General features: G+C 44.4%; 4 protein-coding genes across 5 annotated transcripts; all 4 read right to left on the bottom strand.

The window, feature by feature from the left end:
• Window positions 1–2,206: 2,206 nt before the first annotated feature.
• LOC120693845 (ribosomal protein S12, mitochondrial) lies at window positions 2,207–3,208 on the bottom strand. The gene has a single exon (XM_039977063.1). It carries the CDS (start codon window positions 3,059–3,061, stop codon window positions 2,684–2,686), a length of 378 nt encoding a protein of 125 aa, XP_039832997.1. The 5' UTR covers window positions 3,062–3,208; the 3' UTR covers window positions 2,207–2,683.
• On the bottom strand, window positions 2,653–3,901 carry LOC120693848 (NADH-ubiquinone oxidoreductase chain 3). Its single transcript, XM_039977066.1, has one exon. The coding sequence runs from the start codon at window positions 3,460–3,462 to the stop codon at window positions 3,106–3,108; it is 357 nt and encodes a 118-aa protein (XP_039833000.1). The 5' UTR covers window positions 3,463–3,901; the 3' UTR covers window positions 2,653–3,105.
• Window positions 3,902–4,769: 868 nt separating this feature from the next.
• On the bottom strand, window positions 4,770–6,342 carry LOC120693843 (ribosomal protein S7, mitochondrial). The gene has a single exon (XM_039977061.1). It carries the CDS (start codon window positions 5,336–5,338, stop codon window positions 4,892–4,894), a length of 447 nt encoding a protein of 148 aa, XP_039832995.1. The 5' UTR covers window positions 5,339–6,342; the 3' UTR covers window positions 4,770–4,891.
• LOC120693826 (cytochrome c biogenesis CcmF C-terminal-like mitochondrial protein) lies at window positions 4,770–17,517 on the bottom strand. Of its 2 annotated transcripts, XM_039977044.1 has the most exons (2): window positions 8,732–17,517; window positions 4,770–7,720 (listed from the first exon to the last, which is right to left on the bottom strand). In XM_039977044.1, the coding sequence occupies exons 1-2, from the start codon at window positions 9,483–9,485 to the stop codon at window positions 7,032–7,034; spliced, it is 1,443 nt and encodes a 480-aa protein (XP_039832978.1). In that variant the 5' UTR covers window positions 9,486–17,517; the 3' UTR covers window positions 4,770–7,031. The 2 variants fall into 2 exon arrangements, with proteins under 2 accessions (XP_039832978.1, XP_039832979.1); XM_039977045.1 differs by having other exon boundaries at window positions 7,125–17,488.
• Between the last annotated feature and the right edge of the window lie 1,366 nt (window positions 17,518–18,883).

The raw sequence follows: 18,883 nt of genomic DNA on the forward strand, positions 1-18,883 counted from the left end.
GGTCGTCCTTGGGCAAAAAAGACCAGGCTTGGAGTAAGAGTGATAAGTACCTGCACCTGTATAAGTCAAGTAATAACTGGCAAGCTAAGCAGTAGTTCCTGTCATTCAATAAGAAATCTATACACCAGACTCTGTTGCTTGGTTTGATGGATACCCGGCCTAACTCATGTTTCATACGTTTGGAAACGAGCTTAGAAGGAAGAATTCACATCCACTAGGTAGGCTTATTTTACTAGTCAAGCAAGTATCGGACAACTGCGAGCGAAAGCAAGAGCTCGAGCTACAGATGTGATTGGTTGGCCATGCTCCTCTCCTACTAAGAGAATAGGGAAATAAGAATCATCAGCTGGGACTTTGACAACGTTGTATGGATAGGCTGGGACGACGTAAGGATTAGCTTATTTTTCTGGCTCGCTCCGAGCTTAGTTTGGTTATATAGGACCAGTTTATCTGCCTGCTTTAGGTTCGAAAGTCCAATTCGTCTTCTTCACTAAACGCTTTACTCTCAAGATGAATAAACTCGTTCCCTTGCTTGCCCGAGACCTGATTCGATAGTGGTGTACGGCAGATTTCATTACTGTTGCTAATAAGTCAGTAGAATAAGTATGCCGAGCTGCGGGCGCCAATTCCCTTATAAGGAAGCCTCTCTTTTTAGACTAGTCAACCTATGCACGCCTTTTCCAATATGCTAGAGCAGGCGATTGTTCAAGGGTAAGTTACTTCCTCCTTTATGCAGATGAAATACTTGCTTAAGCGTGAGGCTTAGCAAAAGTGCTTTGACACAGTAGGAAAGGTCAGTACTTATCTTTGAAGAAAGACCTAGGCCTTATGATCGATCCTATGGTAAGATGTTTTCCCTTACTTAATTAATAAGCAGCCATAGTCCGTGCTAGGAAGACTTTCATTATAAGAATTCTAGCAGTCGGACTTTGAAACAGAAAAAGCCTTAGGAATGGAAACCCTAGGCCCAGCCTGACAAGGCTAGAGAGAAAAAGCAATAGCAAGAGATCAGCGAACGAAGCGGAGAATGATCACAATTAGGGCGATCCAAAGCCATTGCTTGAAGCGATTTACTTGACCTTCCCTCTCGACAGGGCTAGAGGAATTCATTATCTCGTACTTGAACTGCTGTAGACAAGAAGTGAAAGCCTGCGGTAAAAGCGTAGCGAAACGAACCACTCTTTCCTAACCTATCTCTTTATTTCATTTCCTCATATATAGCCTTTAAACTTTATTGTTAGCTTGTACATACCTACGACTGACTAAGCTAGCTTTCATTCTGATTCCTAAACAGATAAGATGAAAGGCACCTTTGATAAAGTACTAGACTATACTAGAGTATGAATCTAGTTTCAATGGCAGGGCCTCTATAGTAATAGTTTTAAGAATATTGTTATGTCTTTAGGTATATCCGGTGGACCATTGCGAGAAGCAAGGGCGGAATCCTCACCCGGGGGCAGAGGTGACTAGGAATCAATCGGAAAGAAACCGATGCGCCTTTAAGCTTTAACAGAAACCCTTAAGATATTGATACGGATCAGACCAGCCTATGCCAGTTCGAGTCTGAACAGTCGCTATCTTCTATTCCACTACAAGTTAGTACGTAGCAGAATGATCTCAACGGACCAAGGAGTTCATTCTTGAAAAGCAAAGCAAACCAAACCAAAGCAAAGAAGAAGGCAACTGAACCAAATACTAAGCTAAGCCATATCTCACTTACTAGTCAGCAAATACTATAGGGAAATACAGCTAGAATCAGTAGAATTGATAAATAGAATGTGCTTTCCCCGAGGATAAGATAAATAGAATGTGGTTTGCCCGAGGAAACGGATATCCGCCGTTAGCAGTTATAGGAAAAGATTCCCTTAGCCTTGATTAGCTTAGATCTGTGTATCCTTTTTATCTTTGGATGAAAGGAACCGGATACCTTTTTTCTTAGCCATCTTCATTACTTCCCTAAGAAATAGGTTAATTATAAAGTATATAGCCAGAGGAGGAAATACCTTATTTTCTTTTCCAACCACAACAAACTAGATTTGATACGTCAATTTCTTTCGAGTCAGAAAGGGAGCTCATTAGTCCTAGACCAAATATAGTCAGACAAAGCTGCAGACAGGCAGGGAAAGATGCTATTATATTAGTATAAAGAAGGGGTGGGTCTATAAGCTTCACCAGAGAAAACCTGTCATCCACGTTAGAAAGGGTATAAATAGGGCTATAAGTAGGCCGTTTGTGCAATAAGGGCTGCTCACCTTTCCTTTTGATGGGTTGGCTTCCTACCATACCATCACCGAGAATTGCATTTCCGCTTCAGCTTCCTTACATCCAACTTTTTCTGGGTCTTCCTTACAGGAATTGGCACTCGAGGTGTCGGTTTCATTTTGAAACCGGAGACAGAGTCCTCAATCTCAAATAGGACATTGCCCTGTTTTTTATTATACAGGAAGCATCTCCACTTGAGGCAGTGGTTGGAGATAAACGTGGCTATGAAGACTAAAATTACGACTATTGCTGCTACTTTTACAACAAAAGCGGGTTCGGTTTCCCACGCTTTGTGTATCAGATTTTGAAATAAGTCCCAAAACTGCTCCATGGGGATACCCTTTTTTTGTCTTCTCGGCTGGAATCTACAATGGTTGTCTCCCGAACAAAAGAACCAAAAAGTTCCAGAGGCATCTTCCATTCATTTCGATTTTGGTCTTTCTGCACCATATTTAGATCTTCCCTTTCTACGATCCGGAATTCCCAGCAAATCCTTGACTCCTCGAATACGATGGGATTTCACACCTGGCGAATCTTTCACTCTACCTCCTCTGACTAAGACTATAGAATGTTCCTGCGAATTATGACCTTCGCCTGGAATGTGAGCAAATATATCATGTCGATTGCTCAACCGTACTTTTGCTATCTTACGTAGAGCTGAATTAGGTTTTTTCGGTGTTCTCGTCGAAACACGCAGGCATACTCCTTGCTTCTGGGGACATTGATCCGAAGCTCGAGTACGGTCCGTGCGCCGTTTTTCTTCTCTACCATGACGAATCAATTGATTTTTTGTAGGCATCCTTCTTTCCTATGTCCTTCCCCCCTTAGCCCTTTCACTAGTGGTTACTCCCGATCCGAAGCACCCCTTTTCCATTCATAGAGAGATCCAATCGTCAAAATCAATAAAAAGGCCATCATGGACCAAGATCCAAACAGATCAATCTTGTTAGGAGGTACTGCCCAAGGAAAAGAAAAGGTGACTTCCGGATCAGGGATAATAAATAAAATAGGAACCGGATAAAATCGTATATCGAAACGACTTCTGGCATCACCGGAGGGATCGAAACCACATTCGTAGGCCGACAATTTTTCTGGATAGGTCGAACTATTGGAAGCAAATGGAAAAGGAACACCGAGTGGAATCAAAGAAACTAGCGGACTGATCACTAAATAGATAAAAATAGGTGCAAATTCCGACATCACCAAAGCCCACTTCGTTCTCTCGCTCTCCTCGCGGCGCTCCTTGCTCGCGGAGCGGCATACCGAAAAAAAAAGACGCTCAGATGTGGATTCGAACCACTGAAGGATTTAAAGGGCAATGCCCCTTGCTCTTCCCACTGAAACAAGCAAAAAAGGATTTTCAGTCCTTTGCTCTAACCAGCTGAGCTACCAGAACCACTTGCCTAAAGTCTCTTTTCTTCATCTATAAGCATCCTACCCGCAGTGGAGGAGCTTGCTCAAGAACCGAGAGCCGGCCAGGGACTGGACGGCCCTCGTTCGGGAAGGTCTTCTTCGCTATAGACGCCACCAAGAACAAGAAAGGGGCGCTCCGCTCCTAGTCACTAAGTAGTGCTATTCTGTCCGACGGCGGACTCCATCAATCTGAGGTTCTTTCTCTCACGTAATTTCGCCCGCCCGTTCAACTTCCGTGCCGGAGGAAATGGGATTCGAACCCATGATACAATCTTCTTGTATGTCGATTTAGCAAACCAATGCCTTAAGCCACTCAGCCATACCTCCAAGTTGTTGATCGGAATTGGATGTGCCGGGTTGGTTGCCCGAAGATCCACTGCGTAAGCCGTAGCGCGCGTACTCTTCTTTACTGAGCGAGAAAGACTCTATCCAGATCTATGGATCTCCCCAGCGTCCAAGCGAGACGAGACCCCACCCAAACCAAATCCGCCACTCGTTGGGCGAGGCCTTGCTTTCTATGAACACCTCACCACTGAATGAGAAACTTAGCCTCCGACCCGACCAAGAGAGAAGACAGGGTCAAGCCGACGCCGCCCTTCCTCACCTGCCTGAATGGAATGAATATCTCCTTCGTCTAGTCGAGAAGGGAAAAAGCCCGGCGGGGAACTGGACCGTGACTCTTCTAAACCATTACATGACGGAGAAGTCCATTCTCGTCATGATCGATCCACGTCCTACCATAGTGCCCGGAGAACCAGGCTTGCTTAGCTTACCAAGCTAGCTTACTAAGCTAAGCGCGAAGGAATTTTTCTAAGATGGCAGAGCTAGCCAGAAGGTAGCCTAGCTTGCTTCTAGAAGATTCTATAGTGATCCACAGGAATCGGCCTCGGGTGACGCCTCCCTAGTCGTCGAAAGATTTCATCCCTCGGTCGTTAAGGAGCAAGAAAACGGATGCGCGTTAGCGCAACGGCTTTTGCGCTAGTTGCTCAATCCCTTGCTTGTTTGGAACAAGAGTTTTCATAAAAAGAATGGTTCTTTTATGCAATTATGAACGGGCAGGCCTCTTGTGGATTCCTCCAACTCCATGAATGAAGGGGGGAGTATGAGGAAGGCCGATTTTCTTTCTATATGAAGATGAAAAAAGGATCAGGGTCAAACATTTCTGACTTTTGTTGAGTATGACTGAATGAGGAAGAGCTCCTTATGTGGTATCACTTTACCACCATCTGAAATGCGCGAAACTCCGATTGGTGGAAGCCAGTCCATGAAGATTCTTCCTTCTCTTACGTGAAATTCCCCTCTTTCGGTAAGCATCCAGTATCTCAGCAAATGAACATTTCTCTAAGCTTATCCTGTAGCTTATACGTCGTTTGAAAGCTGCTCCAAGGATCCAACGAATAGCTAAGGTTTGTTGACGATCCCTGGCTACAATCCCAGGAACATCATAAATAGTACCTGCGACTCCTACTTTGACCACTTCGCATATTGGCTTTATATTATCTACGGCGTCAACCATAAGTTTGATTACATCGCGTTCAGTTCGAGCTAGGCGGTGAAAAGTTTTATAAACAATAGCACGAACTCTCGTTCTTTTACCATCGATCATGCGAAAGTTTACCAATTTCTTGATCAATTCTTTTTGCTCACCATCAAAGTCCCCCATATAGCTGAGAATTTCCGAGCAATTGGAAGCCGCTTTCGATGACGAGGCCGATAAATTGATATTACGCGATCGTTACTGTCCTTCTTTTGAAGCTCTGCTCCCGAAAAGAGAAAGGAGACTGATCTTGACGTCGGCGTTGGTTTTTCCAACGAAAAACAAGAACATTCTTTCATTCCATGACAAAACAAAATGCTAGTTGCCTTGTAACGCATACACTTCCGCGTTTGTCCCATCGACGAAGGCCAATGAGACTACTATACGAGTTTTCTTAGGAGCAACATTTCACTTTGAAAACTATTCTGATTTGATCACTCGATCCATGGCACCCAGCATCTTGACCTCTAGCCAATATCTTTGATAGTCCATCTGTAACTAAATCAAACAAAAGACAGGGTTTCGAGGAGTAGAAGGCTTCCAGGAATTGGGAAGAAGAGAAGGAGCACTAGCCTCATCACTATCGAGAAGAAGAAATCCTAGCCCTGCAGATGGAGATAAACGGGAAGATCGCATTCATTAATGGATTAGGATATTATAGATTAGGTTTCAAATTGTTGGATTAGAAGGAAGTAGTGCAATCAGAAAACGTAACGAATTGGATAAGATCGGAAGAAAGGCCCTATTGTTAATGAGAATAGTAATTCACTATCGCTACTGCTCTACTTTGACACAGGATCACATCACTGCCGTTCCAGTGACTTCGGAATGTTTGTCCTAAGGCCTCCTCATCTGGAGGTAGGAAAAGTAGGTTTACAATGCCTGTCGCCATGATAATAAGAAGTTATTCGTCATAGGTAGAAAGAAAGACCCTTTCTCTAAACCCCTAAAGCTTTGCAGAAGTACGAATTTTGAAAGGAATAGGTCTTGCTTTGCTTGGAAGAAAAGGGAATTTGGTTGTTGCAAAGCAAGGGGAAAACTCATCCTCAAGTAAGGCAATAGTTGCTTACACAGAAACAGAACCAGGATAGGATTTTCCAAATAGGAAGGCCGTTTCCGGTATTCGGATAGGAAGGAAAGGAATCAGTTCCGATCATCATTATACGATCCAACTCGTGGAAAAAGCCGACTAGGAAAGCCGAAACCGAGGGTTCTATGGACCGACCCTTAGCCGTTGAAAACCGGATAGGAACTACTGCCGTATCTCCACTTCAGCCGCAAGCGAACGATGTCCTTTCGAGGAACTAGAACTATTGCGAATCCGCGGATAGGACCCGTGCCTTGTCTGCTTTGCCCTTAGCCGTGCTCTTCTCGGAACATGCCAATCACAAGCATGCCTTGCCAATACAACCATTGAATAGATTTCACCCGTACCCTTGACATCCGCGATGAGCCGTTGGAAGTACCGTTCCTGTCTTCGAATGGAAGTCATGCATCGGCACTAACTGATGGCTAAGCAGGCCGAGCTCTTCTCTCATACCGGGTCAAAGAAGATGAGCGCGTAAAAGGAATGTAGGCCTCGCTTCGTAGTACTCGTAAAGGAGCTCGCTTCGCTATCATGCCGATTACGAGCAGCCGTTCGCAGCAATGGATTTGGATCTATATATGAGAAATATCATGTGGAGGGACTATTGCTTTTTCCTCCAATCCGATCTGGTAATCGAATTCGCATATCCCAACGGTTCGGTTCCTTTCCTTGTTTAGTTTTAACCAGTTCCCCTTTGCTTTTTCCTATCGCCTGCCTTGTTGTTTTTCCTGTTCAACCACCCCAACTTGTGACGTATAACGATGCTGGTATCAGGCCAGCATTGACCGTTCGAGTTGATGAGCCGAACCCAGACCGGTCCCAAACATAGTCTCCTTTAATGCAATTATGAACGAAACTTTCTCGATTCCAATGCAACTTATCCTTTTGGAGTTGACGTAACAAACTACGCGAGCCTCCCGATGAAGCCAACAGAAATCCTATCCGAATACTAAAAATAAAAGGCAATTTCATTATGGTGGTATACCAGCCGCCAGTTCTGGAACTTCCAGTTCCAATCGGAGCATATAGATCCGTAAATGGATTTGTATGTATAGCCACTTCAGTCGTACTCCTCGTTTCTCGAATGGAAAAAAAGTATCTTCTTTCTGGGAACATGCTAAACCAGAAATTCTTATGTTCGTGATTCTTCATCCACCGATGCAGAAAATCTTCCAGTTTTCCATTCTCATATGAGGCAGGAAAGTTTATGGGCAACAGGTCGGCACGAAGTGATTCATCATGTTCAAACATGAACCTTTCGCTCGTTGGGGACGGTTTATAAATCAAAAAATTCCCACAAATGGAATGAGAAGTGGGTCCATGTAAATGATCGAGACCTCGCAAACAACAACGTTCCTTCCCCATATGGAGTTCGGGACCCAAAGGCAATCGTTGAGTGAACTGTATCTTATTCGTATTAGTTGACCTAAGCCGCACCATTATTGCAGGGGTGGGGCTCGGCCTCCGAACCGTACGTGGGACGAGTTTCTGCCTCATACAGCTCGGGCCGAAGACCGGGGAAGTTGAGGAGAGATGGGGAGACCCAACTGCTGCCGGTCGGGACGGACAGGAAAGGGGCGGGGATAAGCTTGTGAAGAAGCAAGCTTATTGCCCCACCCCCAAAAAACAAACCGACCCAGCAAGAAAACGTATGCGCTTTAGCAACAAAGCGCTCATCCCTTGCTTGTTGCTTCGCGTTCTTTCTATTCCATCCCAGTCCATTCCGGGATAGGCGGCTAATATAATATGTGCAGTAGTCGTCGTCTGACCAATCGGCTCGGACACCAGACCGCTTGTGCCCGCCCATTCTGTCTCGCACTAAATGGAATGGCTCTCTTAGTTACGCTGTGCCCCGACCCGAGTCCCCACGTCCGCTTTTATCCGCCCGCAACCCGGCCAACACAACATTAGGGCCGTCCCCCCCCCCCCCATTCTATGCTGACCCGGGCCGGGGCTCGCTTTTTGGGAAGCCCGTTCCCACCGCGCTCACGGCCCGGCTGGCCTGCCAGCGGTAGTGGGAATTCTCCCGTTCCCTGGTAAAAAAAGGGTTGGTTGGATGCGGGATCTACTCCACGAGGAGCGGTACGGACGTAGATGATATCATCACGACCTCTCTTTGCGTACCGCTAGGGATGCTTAACGCCACTTCGCCAACTGGCATTACCTGCGCTTTCGTGTCTCTCAGTGTGGTCAGCACTGGGTGTTTCCGAGCTGCGAGGCTTACACCCATTCGCATTAATTCATCCAAAGTTCCTTACCCTTATGCACGAATTTAGGAATAAGCCATCTTCCTATCAAGGTTAAGGAGTCAACTGAGCATCTCAGCGGCGGGATTGAATACCCGGATCGAATCAGAGTTCACGCCGCCCGCCCTGAACAAATAGAATAGGAGGCGTGGGCCACAGGTCGCACATAAGCCATCGGGTCGCACGACAGAAGAACACCCAACATAAAGATGCACACTCCTCCATGTGAAATAGAAAGATTCATCTTCACTTTTTTGTAGTAGTCGTGACCAACAGCCATCAACAGTCGGCTCGTTGGTAAGGCGAGAGCTTCAAGCCCGATTTCAGGTGGCACACCCCCCAAACAAGCACCACTCGACGAGGGGGGGGCGGGGAAAGCTACAGGCCCAAAACCTTCGACCCTTCTTTCTATATGGGGGTGCCCGGGGCACCTCATCTTGTCATTTTGTTGCTCATTCCCCTTAGGCCGAAGTGTTTGGCCTTTACTTCGGAGCGCCCGCTCACGCTTCGCTGACCTATCGCGTGGTAAAGAGAAGAGAGTACGAAAGAATTGTAAACAGAGCAGACCGCAGAAAGATTCTAAATATGACAAGTCCCCCATGGATTCGATAATAAGGAAATGAAGAACGGGAACGAAACGAAATAAAGCATTTCTAGCGGATGAGCTTCTCCCAATTTTGTCTGGTAATAGAATAGGGCGGCTTGCTTTGACCAACACTCCACTTTTTGCTCTGTCCATGGAGCGTATGAATTTCCTTGAATGTAGATAGACCAAAAAAGGGAATAAAGGGATAGGAATAGGAATTATAGTACCATTGGAAAAAGAGGCACCAGTGGGAACATCTCTACTGACGAACCATTTCAATAGTACGGGTGCTGCCGTGCCACGGGGCACGACCATGGAAGTAATGAAAAAGAAGAAGTTCTGTAGTTGGACCATCTGCTCTATCCGTTCGATTTGAGCTTCTCCAGAGAAGATGAGACGCTAAAAATGAAAGTGTTCGCAACGCATACCGAAAAAGGGTACGGTACCTATGTTGCCGACCATTAATGACTAGTTCGAAGACCAGGAGCAGGGGCACGTGCCAAGAAAGATTTGTTACTTTCCCTATGGTTTTCGAACGTTTTCAATAAAACCTTCTCGTAGAAGTATTTTCACAAAGTTTTCGGTAATATAATATTAGTAGATGCTATTCGAACCCTTCCTTTTATTAAGATTAGAATTCTTTTTCTTATTATTATATAATTATTTGCTTTTTTCATGTATATGCGTCAGACACAATCTACTAATTGATCTATATTCAGGTACCCTACTATATCATAGTCTCTACTACTAGTATTTCTAATACCTCAGGAGCTCATGAGACTCTTTTAGTGAAATTCATAAGTCTCAATTCCCGAGCGATCGCACCTCGAGTTCCTTTTGGATTTCATTTCCTTCTTGATCAATGACAATCGTCATCATATCGTATTATCATACCGTTGTCACGTTTGAGTTCTTTACATGTACGTACAATTACAGCTCGTCTTACTTCTGTCTGATCTTTCTGGAGGCATTTTGGGCACTGCTTCTTTGATTACAGCAACAATAACGTCACCAATATGAGCATATCAGTGATTACCAGCTCCTAAGATTCGAATACATATCAATTCGATAGCCCCGCTCCGTTGTTATCCGCTACATTCAAAAGGGTCTGAGTGAGATGGATCTTGGAAGTCCGGTTTTTGATTGGATAGTGAGGAGGCATTTCGTCATACAATGTATGGGAGACATTGTTGATCGTGTTCTCGAGGACTATGAAGACCAAGGAGTCATGAGTAGTGATCCCGTACTTAGTGTACTGGTTTAGTAGGGAAGCCTTGTGTTAAGGCACCGTTAAGAAAGGGGTCGTCCCAAACTTGTGGAGTGCGATGGGGGACTTGGATATAGATTGTGTGCCGAGTGAGGAGCTTTGCGGAGCGTACTCCGGTAGACATATTCCGCTTCCGCTGCGAGATATTGAGTGCTGTCCGTGCTAAGGACAGGTTAGCTCAGATGGTGGGACATGCTGAGCGCAGCACGGGGAGATATCCCGAAAGTGTTGGATCTGGTTCCACCATCATTGGAAAAGGCAGGCGTTTCAAAAAAAAATACCAGGAGACCACTACCAAAAAAAAAAGGTAAAAGCACAGCCGGGCGGAAGGATGGAGCGAGCCTATTCCAAACAATAGAGCTCAACATTTCCCAATTTTAGTATGTACTTCATTGACAGTAGAATGCTCAATTTTTATATTATATTTTAAAGTCGATATATAATACAACCGACCAAATCCAGAAGAATAATACACATCCAAGGAAATTTGAATACTTCTTTGAACCAATGGGCAAAACCAGTTGTCCCTTTTGGGCATAAATGAAAAATTATGTTCAAGGTTTGGCTAGAGCTAATTGGTCGTTCTTGGTGTATGCGGAATTGAAACATTAGGGCTTTATTTACATAGTCGATACATACAGGGTTTCTTGGACAAGTTTTGTCAATGGGGTAAGACGAGATCCTACGGTTCACTTTTGTATCTTTAGCATTCCACTTCACTCCACAAGGGGAATCATGGATGAAGCAAATCAAGACAAACCGGGCGTACTCCTTCCCAACCTTCTGAACACAAAGCTTCTCTTATGATTTTCGCTACTTTCTTTAGTTTAGTGATGGATATCTTAGAGAGTCTAAGCCCGTAGTACCCTCTGAGGTTGGTGAAGGGAAGTTAAACGTAAGCGAGGTATCGAAGAAACGATACAAAATATACATTTATCTCCCTCCTCTCTATATTCTCCGAAATGTTAAAAAGTTTCTCGGGGGTTCTGTTCCAGCCAATCCTAAGTGCTTTGATAGCGTGCCAGCCGAGCGACTAGCTTTCAGGTAATATGCATTTCCTATCCTAAGGTCAGCAAGTAGGTAAGCATAAAGATTTCCCAAGGTAGCAAACAAGTCCAATTCCGGGCGAAATGGGGTTCTCTTTTATTTGCCAAGTCAGGCAGGATAGTAAAGTAAGAAAATAGACCATAAGCCATCCTTTATCTTGTAGCCTGTCTAAGAAAGGAACAATAAATAGCTCATAGTTTCCTTGCTACTGCCCTAAGAGTTGTTCTTCTATCATCAGCGAGAGTTTACTTTGCTGTCGATGCAGGCAATAATAGATAGATTTCTGTACATAGTTGGGCCTAGGCTAAGGCTAATAAATAAATAATAAATGGATTCCTCCCCCTAAGCCCTGCTTTTTCTCTTTTTAGCCTTATCCGCTCTTGAATGTTGGTATCGATTTGATCATGCCGGAATAAGAGCTAGGTAATGGATCTTCTCCAGATAGAAGTAAAGGTTACGTGGGAAATAAAGGAATCAGTAGCAGTCGCTGGAAAAAAAGTAGGTAAAGCAAGGAGGGAATCCAGCTTATTGGCCATTCTCCAGCGACTCTCAGAACGGTTGTCGGGCCTTTGCACTGGTCAACAAAGCCACAGGCCAAGCCATCAAGCATGGCGTAGGGTATTGGATAGGCTGGTCCGCTGGTCGAAGTCATTGCAGGGTGTGCTACAGACTGCTATTGTTCAAGGTCATTTCCTTTCTCTCGTCATCACGCCAACATACACAAGGCTTGCCTTCACAGGGCCCCACCTTGACTTGCCATCATGGCTACACTCTTTTCATCAAAGCAACTCTTCTTAAGAAGACCCCTTGGTCCCCACAACGAAGTTCCTCCATAGAGAACCCAACTGCACAGCACCATCGCAAAGGTTTCTTCGTAACTCGATTAGTCTCACTCAAGAGAACTCATCTACACGGAAGGTCTTTTAAGTGCCAGTTGTACCCGCACAGAAGTCCTGCGCCCTCAACTACACCAGGATGCCTCCTGCAGTAGCATCACAACGAGTCTCACCATGGACAGCTCGCCAGTCTTCTTGCATCAGCCACACCTAATTACAAATGACCTTGGCCTCTCCATGCTCGTCATTTACATTTAAACTGCACACCCCCTTGTTGAGGTCTTACTCCAACGGTACGGCCTCTAGCACATGACCATTCCTCACCCTCACTCAAGTCATCGACACCCTCGTCGATGTACGTGTTGAAAGAATAAATTCCACTATCTCTCAAACGAAATGAGTGAACTCCTATATCACAGAGTTTCATTGATGCCAAAGGGGGTTTTCCTCAAACGCGATTGGAACCAGAATAGGCTGCAAGAATGAAAGAGTCAATCTATCTTAGTCAAGGCGCTCGCTCTGCCACAAAGGGAGGAACTGGAGGAAATTCAGTGTGAGTTGTTGACATCAACCTTTCGCTTCTCGGCAATGTTTCGGTCGTTCATACCAAAAGCGAACAAACCGGGAATGTTTCGACCTATAACTCAACCTGCGGAGAGAGATAGGATCGTAATGGAGGGCTAGGACTAGCCCACTTATTGAACCTGTTATTTGATCCTCTATTTTCCGTGCATTCGCATGGATTTCGGCCGAGACGGGGCGCTATCACTCTTTTCCAGGAAGTCAAACGTTGGCCTACGGTCAATAGAGTCATAAAAGCAGATATCAAAAAAGCTGTCAACTAGGCAAGGGCGGGCTATAACATAGTATGACGATAGGCTAACGACTTTGGAGAGATTTACCTATGATACGTAACTAAGCCCCCAGGCGTTGGGAAAGCTACAGCAGATTTGGCAGATTAGTAGTCTCCAACTTATTTTATTAGTGGATCGAGCGGATTGGTCTTGTTGCCGTAAGCCTACGGAGGGAGGGGACCCATCCTGTAGAAGGCAAGCGGTAGGTAAATTGTAATTTATCACTTTTGTCGATAGGGGAATCGCTCTTTTCACTTCCGTTACGTTCAGCTTTCTTTCTTTACCTTTCTTTCCTTCCTTCCCCTAATCACTTCCGTTCCACCACTGGCTTTGGTATCTTTTTGACTCTCAACCAGCAGTCAAGTCATTTCATTACGAAAAAGTCATTGAATTGGTTGCCCAGCTCCACTCGAGCTAATTTAGTTCCTTGGCACTCCTTCGTTGGTACTCAAAAACTCGTATAGCCGTTTGTTTAAAATCTGCAAATCGAAGATGACGAAGGGAGGAATACCATGGAAATATAAGAAAATCTCCTATTAGCGATGCTCAGATTTCAATGGAAGGAAGATAGTTATTCCAATCACTTTTCTCGATAGGCAGGGCGGGACTCAAGAAACCTGCGTACGGCAGGGCTAGGTTACCAGCGTACGGGCAAGAGAACTTTTATCTGCTCGTCTTTTCCCAGGATTTCTTTCTGAACTTGTACGGGTATGACCCGCGTTCCTTGCATATTAAAAACACTAGCTTGTTTAGTTCCACTTCTTTTCACAGGAGAACTTGCCGGTACCTCTAGACTCGCTTCATTGTCATTCCACTCGCGGCACTGGGTATCAGTTATCGGAGTGATCGGGGTGATGGTGATAGTTGTTACGATCCGTAACTGGTGATGAACCGCAAAGGTTTTGGTTAGTTGACCCTGTTAACCGTAAAGAAAAGGAGAAAGATAAGTGGACTGGGCAATAAATGACTATGTCCATATTGTAATAACCCGAGTAAGTATCTGAGTAAGACCAATAAGGAAAGTACACTGAGATGTATTAAAGTAAAATCCGCTTTATTGGGACAACTCGGATGGATTGGATATAGTAGCAGGCTGAATCCTTGGAGCATATAAGGATAGGCTAATAAAGTTGAACTGGGATTTTTTGATAGAATCTACCCAAGGAGGAATTTTCAGGAATGGAGAATGTTGTGGTAAGACCGATGATATTCCGATAGAACCCATGGTTGGACGTAGATTGCACTATACTTCCCCACCACAGGACGTAAAGACGGAACGCTGAAATCAGGAGATGAAGTAGCTGTTGGTCTTGCCTAAATTCAGTATTCTAAGTTGGCGAAGCCTCATACATACCGATAGGAGGTTGAGGGATCCGGAAAGTCTCCGTTACGTTCTATCTTGCTTTGGGTTTTGCTGACTCCGTCCAGCAGGCGTATCCACCTACGGTTGCAATGGTGAGTTGTGAACTTTGTAGAGCTTCGTTCTAGTTCCATCATTTTTCTGCATTCTTTCTAAAGTGCTAGTTTCCTCTATTTCTAATATCAGAGTAACACGGGAATTCTCTCTGGGAATCCGCTCCCCCTGCTTGCTTGTATTGGGCATTTGGCAGAGGCGGGTTCTCCATCATTAAGAGGCTTCTCACTTTGGTATCGATATGCGTCTGAACTCCTCCACTCTTTCACTAGGGGTACACACAACTCTGGACTTGTGCAGCTAATAGATTCCTTTCTCAAAACAGCCTATTTTTGAGGAAATGCCCATGGGAATACGGTTATTGGGATACCACAGGGGAGTACCATCTCACCGGTCCTTATGAACAGCTTTCCCCACTGATTAGATCACCCGCTTATGTTCCCTAGTTGTCCAGGTGTGACCTAGTTTGCTTAGTAAGTATGGAAGGACAAAAGACGAGTACAGATGACTACTATTCTCCGGCAGAAAGTCACTCATTTCCTCTTAAAGGCATATTTCCCTGAAAAAAAGATATGAGTAAAAAACTCTTCCAAATCAAAGATTTGCCTATTCTTCGTAGTACGAGAATACTCTTACTTCTCATTGACACAGACGAGAAAGAAGTAGAATAAAGGCAGAATGTTAGTAAAAGGAAAAGAAAAATCTAGTTAATACCTACCTGTTACTCTACCAAGGCCTTCCAATGACTTTGCTTTAAGCAATATGGCCTCTAGAAGCAAGCTTACAGAATGCATTGACATATGCATTAGCATTCCGTTCACTTGTGAGGTTTTCCTTCTTGAAGAACGTGGAGGCACTCTAGACTTGATACTTTCAGCAATAGCACTGGTCATTCGTGGCCTCAAACTTCTTATATCAATTCCCTGAAGAACCCGCAATGCTGCATCAAAATTTCCTCTCTGATGTTTCCAGTCTACCTAACAATGCCCGGGCCTCCTGTTACACAGAAAAATAAATCTATCAATTAGCAAATAGAATAAACACAAGATAGCCAAATTTCCTCGAAGATTGAAGTTAGAAGTGGGATGTGCTCTTTTGGAAAAAGACTTTGGAACGAGGTCTCATAGATCAACGTAGGCTTCGCTCCCATCCCTTCTCAAGGGGCGCTCTTCCCCCGAAAGCCACGGTTAGGAGGGGATACCACCAGCAATGATGATCGTCTTCCTATTCCTATTTCTATTGCTATTGCTATTACCACTTCAAAAGATAGGTAAACAAAAGGTTCAAAAGATAAGTAAACAAAAGGTGCGTGTGAGGCTATCAACGAAATAGAATGAATTGATCAAACTCACTTCACTATGTTTGCAAAGGAATCTATCCACAGCAGAAATGGAGAATACAAGTAACCCCAGCCCACCACTACACATCATTACCTATCACCATGATTCATCAACTGTCTGAGACAGAATATAAGAGTCTTTCCATTCTTCAACCTACTAACCCTTCCACTCTCCCACTAATACATTCAAGCACGATGTTATCACCAACGATTGGTAATACTTCAATCGAGATAGTACTCGAGAGTAGCTATACCCTTTGTTGCTCTGTGTCCTCATTAATAACCCTATGAATTCAGCACGCACCTGGTCAATAAGGGTTTAAAAGGTGTTTCTTTATCGATAAACCCTGTCTTCTCGGGGAAGACTGTCTTTCTCTGGTGAAAGCCTTGTCTTATTGATCTATTCTTTTCTCAGCCTATGCTACAACCCTTACTACATTCTATTTGATTCAAGGAGTAAGGGATTCCACTGCCAAGCTTCAACAGCTGGATACCCTCTAACAGAACTTCGTCCCTGCCGTGCACCGGTTCTACTACTATACAACTAGAGAATTGATTGAAATCGTGCGTCTATCCCGTGCCTTTGAATTGCTTTCGAGGAACTACATCCGATGCTTGGCTCCGCCAGCTGTGGCCGTCCCTTCCTCTTAAAAGGTGTAATTATGTTTGGGGATGACATTAGATAATCCGAATCGTAGTCCTCGTGGGAATGGTCGCAAAATGCGAAGGAGGACGCCTTGTCGAAGCTGGGGATCTAGATAGGTACCGATCTCGGTGGGGATGACCCTATTGAATCTATTGAATTTGTTTCATTCCTTTCATGCACAGATGAACCTTGTCTGCTTTGGAAGTACCTTTGCCCTGGAGGATTGTCCCGTGATTGAGGGATGGACTTTCTCTACAACTATTGCGAAACCTTTGCCGTATATCCCGTAGAGGAACAGAAGTACTATCCTTTCTCGGAACTACAACCTTGGCCTTGACTGAAGCGGGCCTCTTCCTTGCGAGAAGCGGTATAAATAGATGAAAAAACCGAAACTACTTGAGCTTTCACGGATGAAATGGCAGGAAAAAATACCAACCAAGCAGAAACCCGTGAAGATGCTTCGCTAACGGCATCCTACAATTTCTACGAATAGATGACTACGAATAGAAGCGTACGAAGACAACGATTCCTTGCGCTAGCAAAATAAAAAGATAATGCTATCAGGTTCCTTTACCTAGCTACCAGAAAAGAACCCATCCTCGGTATCAGAGCATGAAAAGGATCGTATTGAGATGCGGCCTGTTCAATTAATAGCTCGCCTAAAGCAATGAAATTCAATGCAAAGAAAAGGGAAAGGTAGGCTTTGGTCAAGAGCCGCTGCGCTGCAAACCAATTCTCTCTGAAACTCCTGGCAGTTGAGTTAGGACTATGTTAAGTACTACCTGAGGTGAGTAGGGAGCGAGTGTTTTACTTTTCTGAACCATGAGAGGAGTGAAAGTCTGTAGCTCCACTGTGCTCCCCCTATCGGTCTTTCTCTTTCTTTTGGAGTGAAAACAGTAATCACTTCGTGCCTACCTCTGCTTCGCGAGTGCCGATTTTCTTCATTTATTATATTTAATTATGGAAAGGAAAAGAATAGCCAACTCCCCGGCCTGGCTTTCTTGCTTTGAAATTCAATTCAACAAATTCTGATTGCATGAAATGAAATCTGTACAACCAGTTTAGTTAAATGAAACAAATGGAAGTGCGATCCAATTTCCCTTAGATCTTATGGAAAAGATAAATGTGGGTTTTATGAGAAAAGGGGTGAGCGTCCGCGATATGAGAGTAGAAAGATATACTAGTGCTAGGGGAAGGGATAGGCCATAGGGTAGTCGAAGGATGGGTTGATAATGGTCTATATGAGAGTTGAAAGAGAAACTGGTGCTAGGGTCGCTTTCGGAATGTAGGAGGACGCTTTATGAATATAGGAGGATACCGTGACTATGAGCTATAGAGGGTGGAAGTGTGCTGGAGTATGGGAGGGCGGCATCATACTCTTATTTTATTTAAGGGGGTTTCCTCTTTTCTTATTATACCTTTTCTGTGTATTATTCTGAGTGCGGATTGTTCTTTTAGTGGTTGGTTTAGGACTCAAATCATGACTCTTTGGAGTAATAAGATGTGGAGAAGGAGACGGTTGAGGTGGAGACGGAAGAGATGGTAGAGGTAGAGAAGGGGAAGGCTTGCCTGTACTAGTGTCCGATTTCCTAGAATCTAGTTCTTCTGATAGGCTATCCACCTGTCTGCATAAAGAATCACGACCTGTTCCTTCTAAGCTGTCAATGTGCTTAGGCAACCCATAAGCCGGTTTCAGTATCTCTGCTTTCATCTATTTTAGATACTGGTAATAACGAAAGCATGTGTGCAAGGGGAGGATCTGTTATACTAGAAACCCTTCTAGGCATAGTATCAATCCATTGATCAGATGCATCATATACCTTAACCCTCTTATGGCATGGGGAAGAGAAAGTCGGATCAGACAGTGTTTTGATAGCAAGGGTAGAGATAGACAATGGTCGTGCTATTAGCCATGCCATGGTGGTACGCTAAGTATAATTCATTCAACAAACGAAGGGTCAGCAGATAGCAGAGAATAGGGCTCAGCAGATGTAGATGAATTCTTGACTAGAGTCTCAATAGAAGTAAGGAGTAGCTGCAGCACTGGTTTATGCATAATAGCTAGGTAAGAAAGCACGGTATTCGGGGGTATGTAACTAGAACTAATAGAAGAGATGGGATAGCAGATATTCACCACGGATAGGAATAGCTAATCTAATAAGCAAGCACCGGTCAAGTAGAAGCAGAAGCAAGGTATTCACGTATAGTAGAGTAAGCTGCTACTAATAGGTATAATAGGCATGCACGGGGGACTAAGTAGTTTCTAAAACTAGGTAAAAAATGCAAAGAGCAATCCAATAAGTGCAAGTGCGAGAGAAAAAGTCGACGTTCTCCCTAGCTCATCTACTG

This window comes from Panicum virgatum, unplaced genomic scaffold (assembly GCF_016808335.1).
Source record: "Panicum virgatum strain AP13 unplaced genomic scaffold, P.virgatum_v5 scaffold_183, whole genome shotgun sequence".
Classification (NCBI taxonomy): Eukaryota; Viridiplantae; Streptophyta; class Magnoliopsida; order Poales; family Poaceae; genus Panicum; species Panicum virgatum.